This window comes from Grus americana, chromosome 18 (genome assembly GCF_028858705.1).
Source record: "Grus americana isolate bGruAme1 chromosome 18, bGruAme1.mat, whole genome shotgun sequence".
NCBI classification, from domain to species: domain Eukaryota; kingdom Metazoa; phylum Chordata; class Aves; order Gruiformes; family Gruidae; genus Grus; species Grus americana.
The window spans coordinates 7677382-7690646 of NC_072869.1; the positions used below are offsets into that span (position 1 = coordinate 7677382).

At 41.8% G+C, this 13265-nt stretch overlaps 1 protein-coding gene across 3 annotated transcripts in view; it reads right to left on the reverse strand.

Moving 5' to 3' along the window:
- The window catches only part of LLGL2 (LLGL scribble cell polarity complex component 2), a 33658-nt gene that overhangs the window by 7726 nt on the left and 12667 nt on the right, over positions 1 to 13265 (reverse strand). For all 3 annotated transcript variants that reach the window (XM_054846438.1, XM_054846436.1, XM_054846437.1), the window contains exons 3-15: positions 11849 to 11946; positions 10776 to 10857; positions 9400 to 9515; positions 8621 to 8779; positions 7683 to 7845; positions 7375 to 7507; positions 6547 to 6601; positions 6199 to 6353; positions 2656 to 2873; positions 2087 to 2154; positions 912 to 1065; positions 699 to 803; positions 119 to 411 (exon numbers count right to left, since the gene is read on the reverse strand). In XM_054846438.1, coding sequence (XP_054702413.1) covers positions 119 to 411; positions 699 to 803; positions 912 to 1065; positions 2087 to 2154; positions 2656 to 2873; positions 6199 to 6353; positions 6547 to 6601; positions 7375 to 7507; positions 7683 to 7845; positions 8621 to 8779; positions 9400 to 9515; positions 10776 to 10857; positions 11849 to 11946 — 1799 coding nt within the window. The remainder of the gene's footprint in view (positions 1 to 118; positions 412 to 698; positions 804 to 911; positions 1066 to 2086; positions 2155 to 2655; positions 2874 to 6198; positions 6354 to 6546; positions 6602 to 7374; positions 7508 to 7682; positions 7846 to 8620; positions 8780 to 9399; positions 9516 to 10775; positions 10858 to 11848; positions 11947 to 13265) is intronic.

Genomic DNA, 13265 nt, shown 5'->3' on the forward strand with positions numbered 1-13265 from the left:
GGTTTCTTGCTACACTGACTGCTCTTCAGAAATCACTTATCACGACTTGCTTTGTTAGCAATTCCAGGCCATCTTTAACAGAAGATTACCATAGACCTCCTGGAAAGAAGATACTTACTTGACAAAGACCAGTCGTTTCTGCTGGTGGTCAAAAAGCCCAAAACCATGACTAGTACCAAAGGCCACAAGCTTCCATTCAGAGTGAAGGGCCAATGAGGTGACCACAGCTGGTGGCTGACACTGGACAAGGACAAACGGCTGAAAACCAGCTTCAAATCGAACAGCTCCATCTCGAGTCTTTAGTTTCTCATGACCCTTCCATCGATAGCCTTCTTGGTCCTGCAGGAGATCTGCTTCAGCATGGTCTACAACATGTTCTGCATCTTCATCATTCAGTTCCATCACCAGTACCTGAAAGGAAGAGGACAAACTTTGCTACAGCTTTTACAATTCAAGCAGTCCTCCAAGCTGCAGGCCACTTCAGCAGATGCAAAACTACAGCATCTCTCAGGGCTGATAAATAGCATTAGATAAAGTCTAAAATGCAGGCTAGAGAAAGCGGATAACCATGAAACAACGTTTCCAGCAACTGGATAAATTTACCACTATAGAAATAAGTATTGCCGATTTTAACGCAGTTGCACTGTGACAACCTGAACTAAAAGCAAGATTTATGATGACAGTTTCTATTTCAATACCTGTCCTGCTGTACCAGCTACAGCCAAGTATCCACTGTATTTACACAGGTAGATCTTCTGGATCCCAAGTCTAGGATCATCACTATAAGGGTCGAAGGTACCAACCTAGGCAAGAGAACACACAGTGGCTGGTCTTTGCAGATGCATTAACTAGGACAAGAATCAAAACTCCTCAGGTTTTCAGAAAGCTTCCACAAGGAATAGCTATCTTACCTTGCGAAGTGGAGGCCATTCGTCCTCACCCAGGGTGTTCATATTGTCATTGGGATCAGCATCGGTGAGAAATACTCTCACTGTGCTTAGCTTATAAAGGAGATGTAAGCAGACACCAGATGCATCCCAAAACCGCACGGTGCCATCTTCATGCCTGTATGCAGGAGGGTTACAGAAACACTTATATGGGAGAACAGCAGATCACACAGAGGAGGATAAAAAAAACAGGAGAAAACACACAACCAAAGATTAAATCACATTGTTTGCAAAGCCCTGAGCTGTGGCAACTTAGAGCTTCAAGAAAAAGGTTTGGGGATTTTTTTTTTTGTCGGTGGTTGTTTTTTGTTTTTTAGGAGGGGTGTGGGGGGTATGTTGGTTTTGGTTTAGGTTGGCTTTTTTAAATCCCATTTGTTCTCACACAATTTAACGTTACTCCAAAACCACTGAAAAGGAAACTAGCTTAGCATATAGAAGGAGCAACTCCTCCTGACAAAAATACTATTACTGAGGAGGTAAAAGGGGGAGAAAGAAATCAAGCTTTAATCTTAGTTCTACAGGTGAAAATTGGCAACATTCTACCAAGATAAGGATAAGGACTTCTAACAACTTGCTGCATCAAGAATGAAGTCTGAAGAACAGCCCACAGAAATTCTTAAAAGTACTTTGAAAAGAAAATTATACATTTTTACGGGATGAGACAATCTCTTGCTAACTACTTCTACCACTTAGCTACCACTTAGATCTGTTCACGCTGATCAAAGCGGACAGGAGTCCAAACTAACCTCTTTTTTGAGATTCATAACAGCGCAAGGTAGAGAGGGAAAAAACCCCTTTCAAAACCTGCAAGATTAAGTTCCACTTTTACATTGCTCCCTTTGGACCAGTCTGGATTACTGCCTGCATTTCTACACTGATGTTTGTGGGGGAAATGGTTAACACATCAGAACTATAAATAAGCCAACTTTATAGGTTATCTGTGGACATTACGACCTGTTTGCAATAGCAGAATGAGTAGCTTTACAAAGCTAGCAGCCCAGCCTTGAGAAGTTGTATTGTACAGTTGCAACCTTCTCCCTACAAGATGAGCAGACTTTAATCTCACGGGAAAGCCTCAGTTCAAAAGGAAGAACAGAAACTGGAAAGTGCTCCTTGATTGTTATCAGTTAAGTACATACCCTGTTAGAAGCAAGTCCCTCTGTGGAGGATCTGGAGCTATGTTGGTGCCACCATCAATCGGCCACGGCTACAAATACATTAAGGGAAGACTGTGACTTCCTAGGCAGTGACAGTGTGAAGAGAATACGCAGTCAGCAGGAGAGCATGAACTTCAGTGCCAGTGGCAGTGAAACAGTCCATGCTGTTAGCTTTTGTTTGGATTAGATGTTCCTGTTCTGACACCAGCTGTGCTTTTTAGAAGATATTCTACACATTTCCTCAAGAAGCTGTGCCGAAAGTTTCATGCTTCTAAACGAGAAGTTTGTTACCACTGACAGCTGGGAACACTCAGACTTTCCTTCTAGCTTGTCAAAGCCTGAAAAAAATATCACATTTTAATCCCCCAGTGTGAGTGACTGTACTGGTGGTGCTCTGGGAAAAAGCCTTTCTTGACCCTATTAAGAGGCAGAAAAACGTCTGTTGGGACTCACCCCTCCGCGCGCGGTCAGCAGCACAGACCACCCACATTCTGAGCAGTCATGCTGTTCTTAAATGCATGGGAACACATGTACATTTAAAGCTGCCGTACCATATTCGAGTAGTGAATGTTCTGCTTGCTCCCAGCACTGATAATCCTCTCCCACAGTTTCAGTGGGATGTTGGAGACGTGGTGTGAGCAGGTGATGGCTGAGCAATGGAGGGAAGCCAGGTACGGAGGATGGACTGCTGGCCAGCCTGCGGTTTTCAAGTCTATAACTACCAGCTCTTCTTCTGCCAGCACCACCATAGCAGAAGGGTCATCAAACTCTGCAGAAACAAGATTCATTGAGGCTGACAATAACGACCATCCAAGGTTAACAGAAACAAGCTTTCTGGAAGGCTTATTTGAAAACTGTTATCACAGAGCTCTACACAAACATTTTTGTTGGCAAAACCTCTAAATGCTTCTGTGTTAACTACGCCTACTGAGGCACTAATATTAATAGATTTTTAGATACTAACAGATATACTGCAAATTTGTGTTTCTTTACACCACTCCTGGGACTGTCAGAGTGACTTTTTATAGATTCCACTGCAGAATAAAAAAATTTGTTAACAACATACATGGCTAAATAACCCAAGTTCATATTCACCGTTGTAACAGCTGGAACTCAAAGGACTTTACCTACAGCTAATTAACAGCATGGGGTGGACAGACATGCATACACCCCAGCAGTGACCCATTTAGTACTGTGAGGACCACAGTCCATCTAGGCTAAGCTGCTTAGACACAGTAATGCTTTGGGTTCTGCAGAATGCTTCTCTGCTTGAACTGACACGTGTTTACAATTCGGTTCTCTTATTTTTCATTTTCCCCGCTTTTTGTATGTTGTGACACATCCTCTGGACTTGCTTTTTTAAAGAGTGTCAACATCATCTAATTCATATGTATATTAGACAAGATTACAAACCAAAGAAATATATTAATGTAACTTTACAGATGACACCTGAGACAATCAAAAAGTTTCCATTGTAACTAGAATTAAAGTGGAAAAAAATTAGCCTACAAGGACAGTATTGCAGTAACATTCGCAAGACAATCACAATAGCAACTGGTGGGGAAAACCAAAACCACAAAGCAGTTCACACCGCTAACGATTAACACAGCTACAGAAATCTAAGTGAATGCATAGCTGTAATGTGTCACACTGGGGGGAGTGTGATAAACAGTGAGCTGTAAGCAAACTAGCAGCTTTTCACTACCCTTCCCTGCTAACCTGTACTTTTACTCCCCTTCTTTAGTTATTTGATTACCTGGAATATACCTGCAAGAAGGCACATCTATAAGCAAGCACATACCAAGGCTGTTCACTCAGCAAAATTAACTTTGAGTAATTAGTACTTGGCACCACTCTAGTTAGACACCCCAAGTTTCACCTCTGACTAGCCACAGCCATAGCACACCAGTAATCAGTTCAGTTTCTTCATGAAAAAATGTTTTATATTCAGTTTTACTTTGCTTTCTTATATGCTGTCACTTGCAGTTGCCTACAGGACTTCTGAATAGAACAAATAATATCATACCTGTACTACATTATGTGTGATCAGCCCTGCACTCTGACTGCCGCTGCCAACATTAACCAAATATATTGTTTTAACAATAAATTTTTTGCCCTGCAAAGGCACACATCTGAGCTCATTGCTTATGGCAGGAATCTATTTTAAGGTGCTGAGGTAGCAAGCGTACTAGAATTTGTCATGACTGCCATACACTCATCCACCTGCTAATTTAAAAAAAAAAAAAAAAAAAAAGAGAACAGGAAGGGCTAGCCTTTTAAAAATTGTTTCCACAGCATATTCAGGGTAGTGGAAAGTCACCAGCTACCACCACGCAGCAATGCATAAGCTTTGTGCTTATTAAATTAAGTGGCTTTGGTATACAATTAATACCTTCGTATTGCCATTGCAGGAAAGACTGCTTAAGGGCAAACAAGGCAAGCTACGTAGATCCACTAAGCTTAGGCAATCAGCCACAAGGAAGCCTGTCAACCACAGAAACCTCATTTTATTATAAAAAAAACTTCCTCATCTAAGTGCAACAGCTTCAGCTTCCTGTAGCAGCTCCTGTCTGTACCCGCTAGAAGTCGTGTTAACTAGATATTTCAACCCTTGGAAAGTATAAATTTAAAGCCTGTTAAGTTCAGTTACTTCATCCGAAAGGACTTCTAATCATATCCAGGAATTGAATTTTAAGTAGTCAATCTCTTACCTAAAACCCTCAGATTTCTTTCATCCTTAAGACTTCTGTTCCATCATCTAGAATCACAGCTCTGACAGCTTCATAGAAAGTTAATGATAAAAGCTAAACAGTACCTCAAGTTTAATGGCATTGTTAAGCTTGAAGGTTTAGACCTATAGGTTCTGCGCATTTGGAAAATGCTTATAAAAGGCAGTGTTGTGTAGCAAAAATTTGTAACGAACATATACAGGCACTTCATCTCAATTCTGCCTATTTCTTTACTGTTTTTTCAGTCACTTGAGAGGGTCTGGTAAGGTCTGGAGAGAGGGGCAAAACCAAAAGCTGGTTCTTTATGCCTGCTCTCCCAATATGGTCCTCCCCCAGATCCTTGTGCAATAGGCCAGAGGGAGCCAAGCTTTATCGACACACTACGTCCACGCGCAGCGTGTAGCTGGGAGCTGTCACCACCACCACTGGCAGTACACAAGACAAATAAGTTTGGGAAGTAGTCTAGTAGACAAATCAGAAACTAGAAATCCTGGGAAGATTCAGTAAGAGAGTATTTGCCTACAAGCTTCTAAAAAGCACTTAGACTTCTGAGATTTGGTCTGATCCAACTTCCAACACTACACATTTGTGGAGCCTGAAATAGCATTTTATACTCCAAGTTAACCAGAAGCAAGAACTACACCAGTATTAGACAAACAGTTCTTGGGGAAAATCCTGTACAATTCCATGAAAAGAAAGAACATTACGGCTACTGTGGAAGGGCGGGCAACAAAGGTCTTCAACAGAAACAACAATCTGACAAGCTCTAAGCAAGCCATGGAATGAGTGCTATTCAGTTTTAGAACTGTTTACATTCATGTTCACCAGCAGTAAGTTAAGCTCTCTCTATACTGACCCTTGGTTTTATGTCACCCTTTGCTGATTTACTACCCAGAGCCCTAGTCATAAATCCAGGTAGTAATTAAAAGAAACAGCGTCTCAGTGGGAGTAAATTCTGTTTTTAATTATTACCTCTTTTGAAGTGCTATTTCCAAACAGCAACATTCAGATCCTCATTTCACAACCTGGTTATGTCCAGTGTCCAGCTTACACAGACACGAGCTTAAGAGATCTTTTCTCCATTAATGGAGTAGCTTAATTTTTTGAGGAATGTATGGCATTTGTTTACCAGCCTATTCTTTATACCAGTATTTTACACTTCACTTTTAAATAGCAAATCCCTTTTATGGTTGGACTCAATCTTAAGGGTCTTTTCCAACCTAAATGATTCTATGATACTCTGTTAAAGTCTCAAAAAACCCCAAACAACTGACCTTCACATTTCATACACTATTTATACCAGGCAGATTTCCACATGCGAACACATCTATTCTAATTCCTCAGCAATGCTGTTTCATCACATACCTGCAGTAGGCTCTGAACTGAAGATTATAAAGAAGTCTATCACCCGTGACGTGAAGTCAAAGGCTGTTTGCTGACTGCCATGGACAACAGAGATACTATGCCGGTCACCATAGCTAGCCCGGGGCATCCCTCCTTGGAATATAATGTAAGGAACCCTTAAGAGAAAGACAGAGTTAGAGTGGTATATGCTGAAGCAAAGAGTAAGGAAAATTTCAAAGACATGAAGCACGTCACACTTTGACAAAAAATTCTTATCATGTTACTCTAATGGGCTCTTAGGGTATTGTGCGTTACACCCTTTCAATGTCTTTAAACAGGTGAGAGTGAAGGGATACACCATGAACTTACCCATTTTTTGTTGTCTGCCAGTAGATCTTGGAGATGGCCTTGCAAGGAAAAGGACCTAAGAGAACAGAATTATTTGCTGTAATTCAACAAGTGCACCTTTACATTAAATTTCTTATTCTGCTTCACCCAGGTCACCTCAGCATCCAAGGGGAGCCACCTGAATTAGTAGGCACCACCACCTCCTCCCCAGACCAAGCCACATCAGACAAGTCTTCTGGGATGCATTGACCACAGTATTCCTCAGCAAAACAAGGCTTAGACTTGGGGGAAGTTTTGAATCATGTTGCTGATGGCTAACAGGGAATAGAAGTGCTGCTGTAGAAGCTGATTAACTAGAAAAGATTGTTAAAAACAGTGGCATTCCTGAAACTAATGTAAAGGTGATAGAGCTTTAGAAGCTTCTATGTGCTTGACAGATGAGGTCATCCCTATTTGATGGGTTTCAGCAAATCAGAGGCATCATTTCATCACTGCTCAGGTCAACAAAAAGTACACTTAGCTCACTATTAATTACAGAAGATCCAAGCAACTCCTGCTGAACAGGACACTTGAACTAAAACAAAGAGCTGAATCACCCACCCTCTTCTTCATAAGGGACACTAATTTCTTCAACACATTTTCTCTCCATGTTCAGGACAGACCTCAACATTGTAAAGAAGTTTAAAATACAAGAACAAAAATGGACTGAAATCCCTTAGTCTAGGCTCATGACCCATTCAAAAGGCAGCTCTGTATTTTGCCATTAGGATTAAACACCGGGGAGAACGTGACTTAAATATCCCACACAAGCTCAAGCAAATATGCAACAATTAAACCTCACTTACTGACCATAAGGCACAAGGTTTTCCAGAGGCCCAGGCTGCCTGTTGTCACTGGATACTGGCCACTGAGTGTAACTTCCATCACAGTGACAACTAATGAATTTACTGCCATCCCTCTGCCAGTAGAGGTTCTCCAGTTGCTGAAGAGGAAGACACACAATGACCGCTCTCCAGAGAGCTGTTAAACCCCGCCAATGCATTCTTACTAAAAAAAGAAGCTTTATCAGGCTCTCCCTGCACCCACTTGTCTTCCGAGTGCTCTGAGAGGAGAGCGCCCTTCCTCCCTTGCTGAAGTGACTTGGACTGAATTAATACCTGGCTGCCCAGGAAATGGTGTGTCACTTTGTTATTCTGCAGGTCCCAGAGGACAATCAAACCCCTGCTGTATCCAATCAGGATCTGGTCAGGGTTCTTAGGATGCTCCCGAAGGGCTTCCACCAATTCACATGATCGCCTATTACAGTAATCTTCCGGTACCCTACAGAAGCAGAAGAGAAAACCAAGAAAAATTTATTCCAGATACAACCCAATATGACTGTAATAACATTAAGGTATAAGAATGAGAAATTAAGCAACAAAAAGTTCAAACAGATGAGAATAAGTATGATTATTTTCACAAATCCTTCAAGCAGCAGAAAAATCTTACGTAAGACATCACACCAGGCCTGTCACATGAACGTGCATCCAGTCCCATTTTCTTCAGGGAAAACCCAAGGTTTACAATGAATTCCAGGACTGCAGGAGTGTAAAGACAGTCTGAATCACCCGCCCTTTCTCTTGTGACCATTACAGAATAAACATGCAAATGTCAGCAGGAAGCAACAACATGAAGTAGGACAGTTTTCAGCAGCACTTGAATCTCCAGAGTGACAAAATTGTCATTTGGAAAAAACAGCATCAGAAGTTCTACCAAAGGTCAAAAAAATAAATGGGTAATTACAGCTAAGTGTAACTTTTTTTTTCAAAACTAAACACAAGGGACAGGGCATAAGGTTTGCAGATTTACTCCAAGTGTCATCTGTATAGTTATGCCTATACGCTGTACCTCCATGGTGACACTACTGGGTTGACCAGAAACTGTTACTTAACACATACCAGGACCAAAAGTTACTTTCACAGGAGTCATGCAGATTTGGACAATGCTTAACACAACAGTGATGCCCCAACACATAATCTAGGGTGACATTTTAACAAAGGATATGTCTGCTAATGGGATTCCACCTCTACACAGCACTGCCTGTCTGCTCACTCACCGCTGCAGCACAGCCTCAGAGGTTATGGTCCTGTCCTCCAGCACTGTGAATGTTGGAAGCTCCACTACAAAGATGTTGCCACTCTCCGTGCCAAGATACAGGACTTCCCGTGAGGAATGGGGAAGGACAGCTGTTATTTGCGTGGCACTTGGTGGAGACCTGGGGATGCAAAGAGACTCTCATCAACTGCATGCAAAAAGACTATCATTACTGAACTTGAGAGAACTAACAACTCAACAGGGATATTTACAAGTGTCATTTGTTTTATAGGCAGAGATATTGAGTCAGGCATGATTTTTTTGAAGGAGGAAAACACTAGCTTTAAGATACATTATGCCTATGCTGAAAAGACTTTTGACAAGTGCGTGGACAAAGACCCAGATGCCTTTTTACAGCAGCTGCTCTTAAATGTCCCCAGAGGAGCTAAAAATAGGTTGCCCAAAACTGGCAAGATCAAGTGAAACTAAATCAATAGCAGTATTTTAAACTCTGACTTAAGAGATGCTTAGGTTTACTTAACCTTAAGATTTACATCTCCTGTACACACAAAAGTGGATGCACAGTATTAAAAAAAGATGTCACCCTTTACATTGGTACAAAACTCTTAAAAGGTGGTCTCCCAGGCCCTAGCCAACTCCTGTTTGGTTTCCATGGATGCCTCTTTAATGGGTTCACAGGAGAGAGGGTCTGTAAGAACAGGACAAGCTCTGTCTGGAACAATAGCAGAGTTTTCTTTCTTGCTTATCCCAAACTAGCTCAAAAACACTCTTGCAGATTACCCTGGTGGCCCTTTCAATGTGAAGCGGTGCTCCTCTCGCAGCTCAGATGCTCCACTGTGCTGCTTCAAGCTCCAGAGATGCAAGCTGTTATCATCTAGCAATGTCACCAGCTGGCACTACAAAACCACACAATATGCTTTTTTTCAGAATCACAATATTAAATATAACACAGTAAATCTAGCAATAAAGTTGCTGCTGTTCATAATTCTCTGCTAAAACAGGACTGCAGAGCCAGCCACAGTTCTTTATAGCAGTGGGTATATACTGCAGCAATGTTGTTAGCTAACAGCAAGGGATTTGGGGGGAGACAAGAAGTAGCCTAAAGGCTGAAAACCCTCTTATATAGGACAAAGACACAGGTTATCACTGAGGGGGATGACAAGGATTTAGGCTCTTTTTGAAAGAGCTCAGCCTATGCTGTAAAGCTCAGCAAGGCAGCTGCAGGCTGCTACCTAACCACCCTCTCACTCAGCATGGTTTGCTACAACACACCCCAGCTTTGGGTGGGGCTGACACAGTCTACTACACCACACTCCTTGCATTCTTCATGTCCAACCTCATTCTGGAGGGTTGTGTCAGAGCCCTTTTATGAGCCCAGCCCTGCTGGCTGTGTGTTCAAATTGAAGCATTTTACCTGCTGCAGCCACACCTGGTGCAACACTCCCCATGGGAGTTTCAGCATATACCATTAGTTAAGCAAACAGACACCCCAAACCGCCTCAAGAATTACATCCCTCTCAAAGAGGCCACATGTGCTATACTGGGGGCATCAGGCAACAAAGTACATGGCCAAGACACCAGTCTGCCAGTCAAGGGAAGGGAAAGAGGTTAGACAGCCACCAGACATTTGGAAAATTCTACCTTCCTATTTTTAATTTGTGGCAATAACTGTTCAGCAGTCCCCAGGAGCAAGATTCAATCCCCCAAAACACACAAAGGCAACAAGCTTAAGAGCAGGCAAGGTTAGCTGTATGGCTTTGAACTCCTGAAAATAATTAAAGCAGTTCAGCAGCAGCTACTGTTCTAACTGTTCTGCAGAAGAAAGACCACCCAGTCCTACTCAAAGAAAGGCTGCAAAAGGAAAAGGAAGTTCTCACTTCTGCAGCAGATTGCCTGAACTGTTCTGGCCTTATTACCATTCCCAATATGTTGTTTTAGATAAATGACTAACAGTTATGAACAATAAAGCTTAAGTTGTACCAAGCAACTCCACAGCAACAAGTGCTGCTGAGAGCACAAAATACACTGGGATAAGCATTCCCAACCAAGTAGCATCTGAATATACTTGATAATAGAAGCCCTGTTGCCTGGAACAAACTCAACACCAGTTCAGGAGAGGTCTACATAAGTCACAAAGGTACTGAAAACACACTTACCTGATCAGGTATAAAGTGAATCTGCATTACAGTATTGTTTTCTTCATGTAAACCCATGAACTCCACCCCAGGAGCACCATATCTGAAGAGTTTGTTGAGGATCTACAGTATTTAAGATGACCTACAGCTACAATTAATTGATAAGAAGCTTGCTAGCAAGCAAGATGAAAAGAGATTAGTTTGAAACCACGCTAGTGATCTGGACTGAAAAGAACCAATGCAAATCTCCTTTGATTTTATATGCTTGTGGCAGGTTATGCACGCTACAGGAGAACATGGAAGTTTACTTCATCCTTTGAGCATATGCAGAAGAGGTGTCTGGACCCTGTTTTTTCTCAGAGATGTTTAGTGGTTTCCCAGACACTGCAATCCTGCTTAACTAATTTGTAACCAAGAGACAGATGGCTACCGCCTGCATGCGGAGTTCAGCCTCTGAACACAAACACCACCAGGAATGAATGATTAAGCAGGCAGAGAGAGCACCAACTTTTCCTTTCTGGGCTGAGTGATATGCTTGTTTTACAGCTTGCCTGGCTGGTACTGTGCCATGGGAATCACCTCAGTGCCTCACATATACACTAAAATCGGACTGGACATCATTAGCTATAAAAAAAGTCACCATCTTCAATGTTTAGGTCTTTAATGTCTGGATGGTCAAAAACTTGGGAAGCTAAAAGCATTTCTGACTCCAGTTTTAACCTTTGAAATAGATTTGTTTTGGGGGAAAAAAAAATAAAAGAACCCTACCCCAAATATTTAAACAACCCTGGAATTTACAACATGAAGGATTGCTCAACTTAGGCCAGATCTAGTCTGACCTCCTGCACAGCAAGAGCAAAGAGTCTTGTCTAATATCTGCATCAGCTCAGCTTCTGTTTGAGCTACAGTTCAGCTCTTGGCAAGATAATCCCATTCTGGTCAGACTGAAATCACTTCAAACTTAGGCAAACTGTTGCAACGTTCAGAAACCCTTGCTTGCAAATTTATACTTAGTCTAACTTTTTACAGTGTCTTCAAAGTTGCACATTCTGATGCAGTCAGAGAAATCTAGCCAAAGTTGTTCAAAAGAATACAGTTTGATGGCTCCCGATCGTGTTCCAATGGCCATAAGGCGGAGAAATGGGCTATAGCCCAGTGCACTGGGTTGATGGGGAAATCCATGTTCCACAGTCTGGTAAAGAGAAAGAAAAATCATGATCAACAGTATGTTTCACAGGCATCGTCGTATACAGATAAAAACCAGAAGTTAAATATGGCATGGCAGTCTGAAATACCGCACTTAATGGCAGCTTTTTCTGTTGAAAAGTATTCAAACACAGGTTAAATTTGCTGAACAATAGCCTAAGGGTGAATCTATTCCAAGAACCCCTGGCTCTGCAGAAGTGTAACAGAAACAAGAGAGAAATACTCTGGAAACAGTAACCCAAGCAGCTCTTTATGTTAAGATTATAAATAATTCTGCATAAGCACAGCTTATTCAGTCACCACAATACACTCCGTCACTCCACATCAACTTCTGTAAACCAACTGCTCAGCACAGTTTCAAAGTCTGACACAATTACTGCATATTGTAAGGTCAGCTTTATCTGCCAAATTCCACAAGGGTCAGCCTTCATGACCTCCTCTTTGTTGACTGACAGCAAGAAATGGTGCAAAGCTATGAAGAACTATTGAGTGAACATCAGTGCTCATCAAGAAAACTAAACAGATTTCCTACAGGGCAGTCAGGAAAACTAACGTAACCGATATCCATTTTCCAGAGGTAGCATAAGGAACATGAATTTAATGAGAGCAGGAGCCTGCTAGGCCACCTCAGACTAATTCAAAGCCATTTGGTAATAAAAAGATGTCAGTTACTATCACGAGGAGCAATATGTTGCTCGGCCTTAGTGGCTTCCCTAAAGTACAATTTACACTACACCAAGAGGAAGATTTGGAGCATGCTGCACACACCACACTTAGCACGGCCAATGCATTTACACACTACGGAATAACATTCTACCATACTTACAGGATGCAACCAAGCTGCTTGTAAAATAGCTCAGTCAAGTTTTCAGAAGTGCTTGTGTACAGCTATTATCATTGTTTAGAAAAACAAGTATGCATGAGTGTTCAACAACATATAGCTAGGCAAAGAGGGATTTGTGTGCCAAAGATTAATAGGGCTACTTCCTGAAAAACATTGTTATCCTTACAGTCCCAGCTTCTGGAAAATGTGTTCTTCTAAGGCAAGTTGGTCAGCTACAGAATAGGAACATGTTATAAAACAGCCTGAAGACACTCACGCAAAATAAGAAAAAACACCCCCAAACCGGACAAATAATCAGAGAACCCTCCATCTAGAGAAGTAAGCACCTCACTCCCATCCTCATTTCTATCATGTCTTTCAGACAGAGCTACCACATCACTTGGCCTTATGGTTTATTCAACCTAAAAGTAACACCTGGACTTTATTTCCTGTATAGAGATTTCCCAGCTTAATTCCTTGCA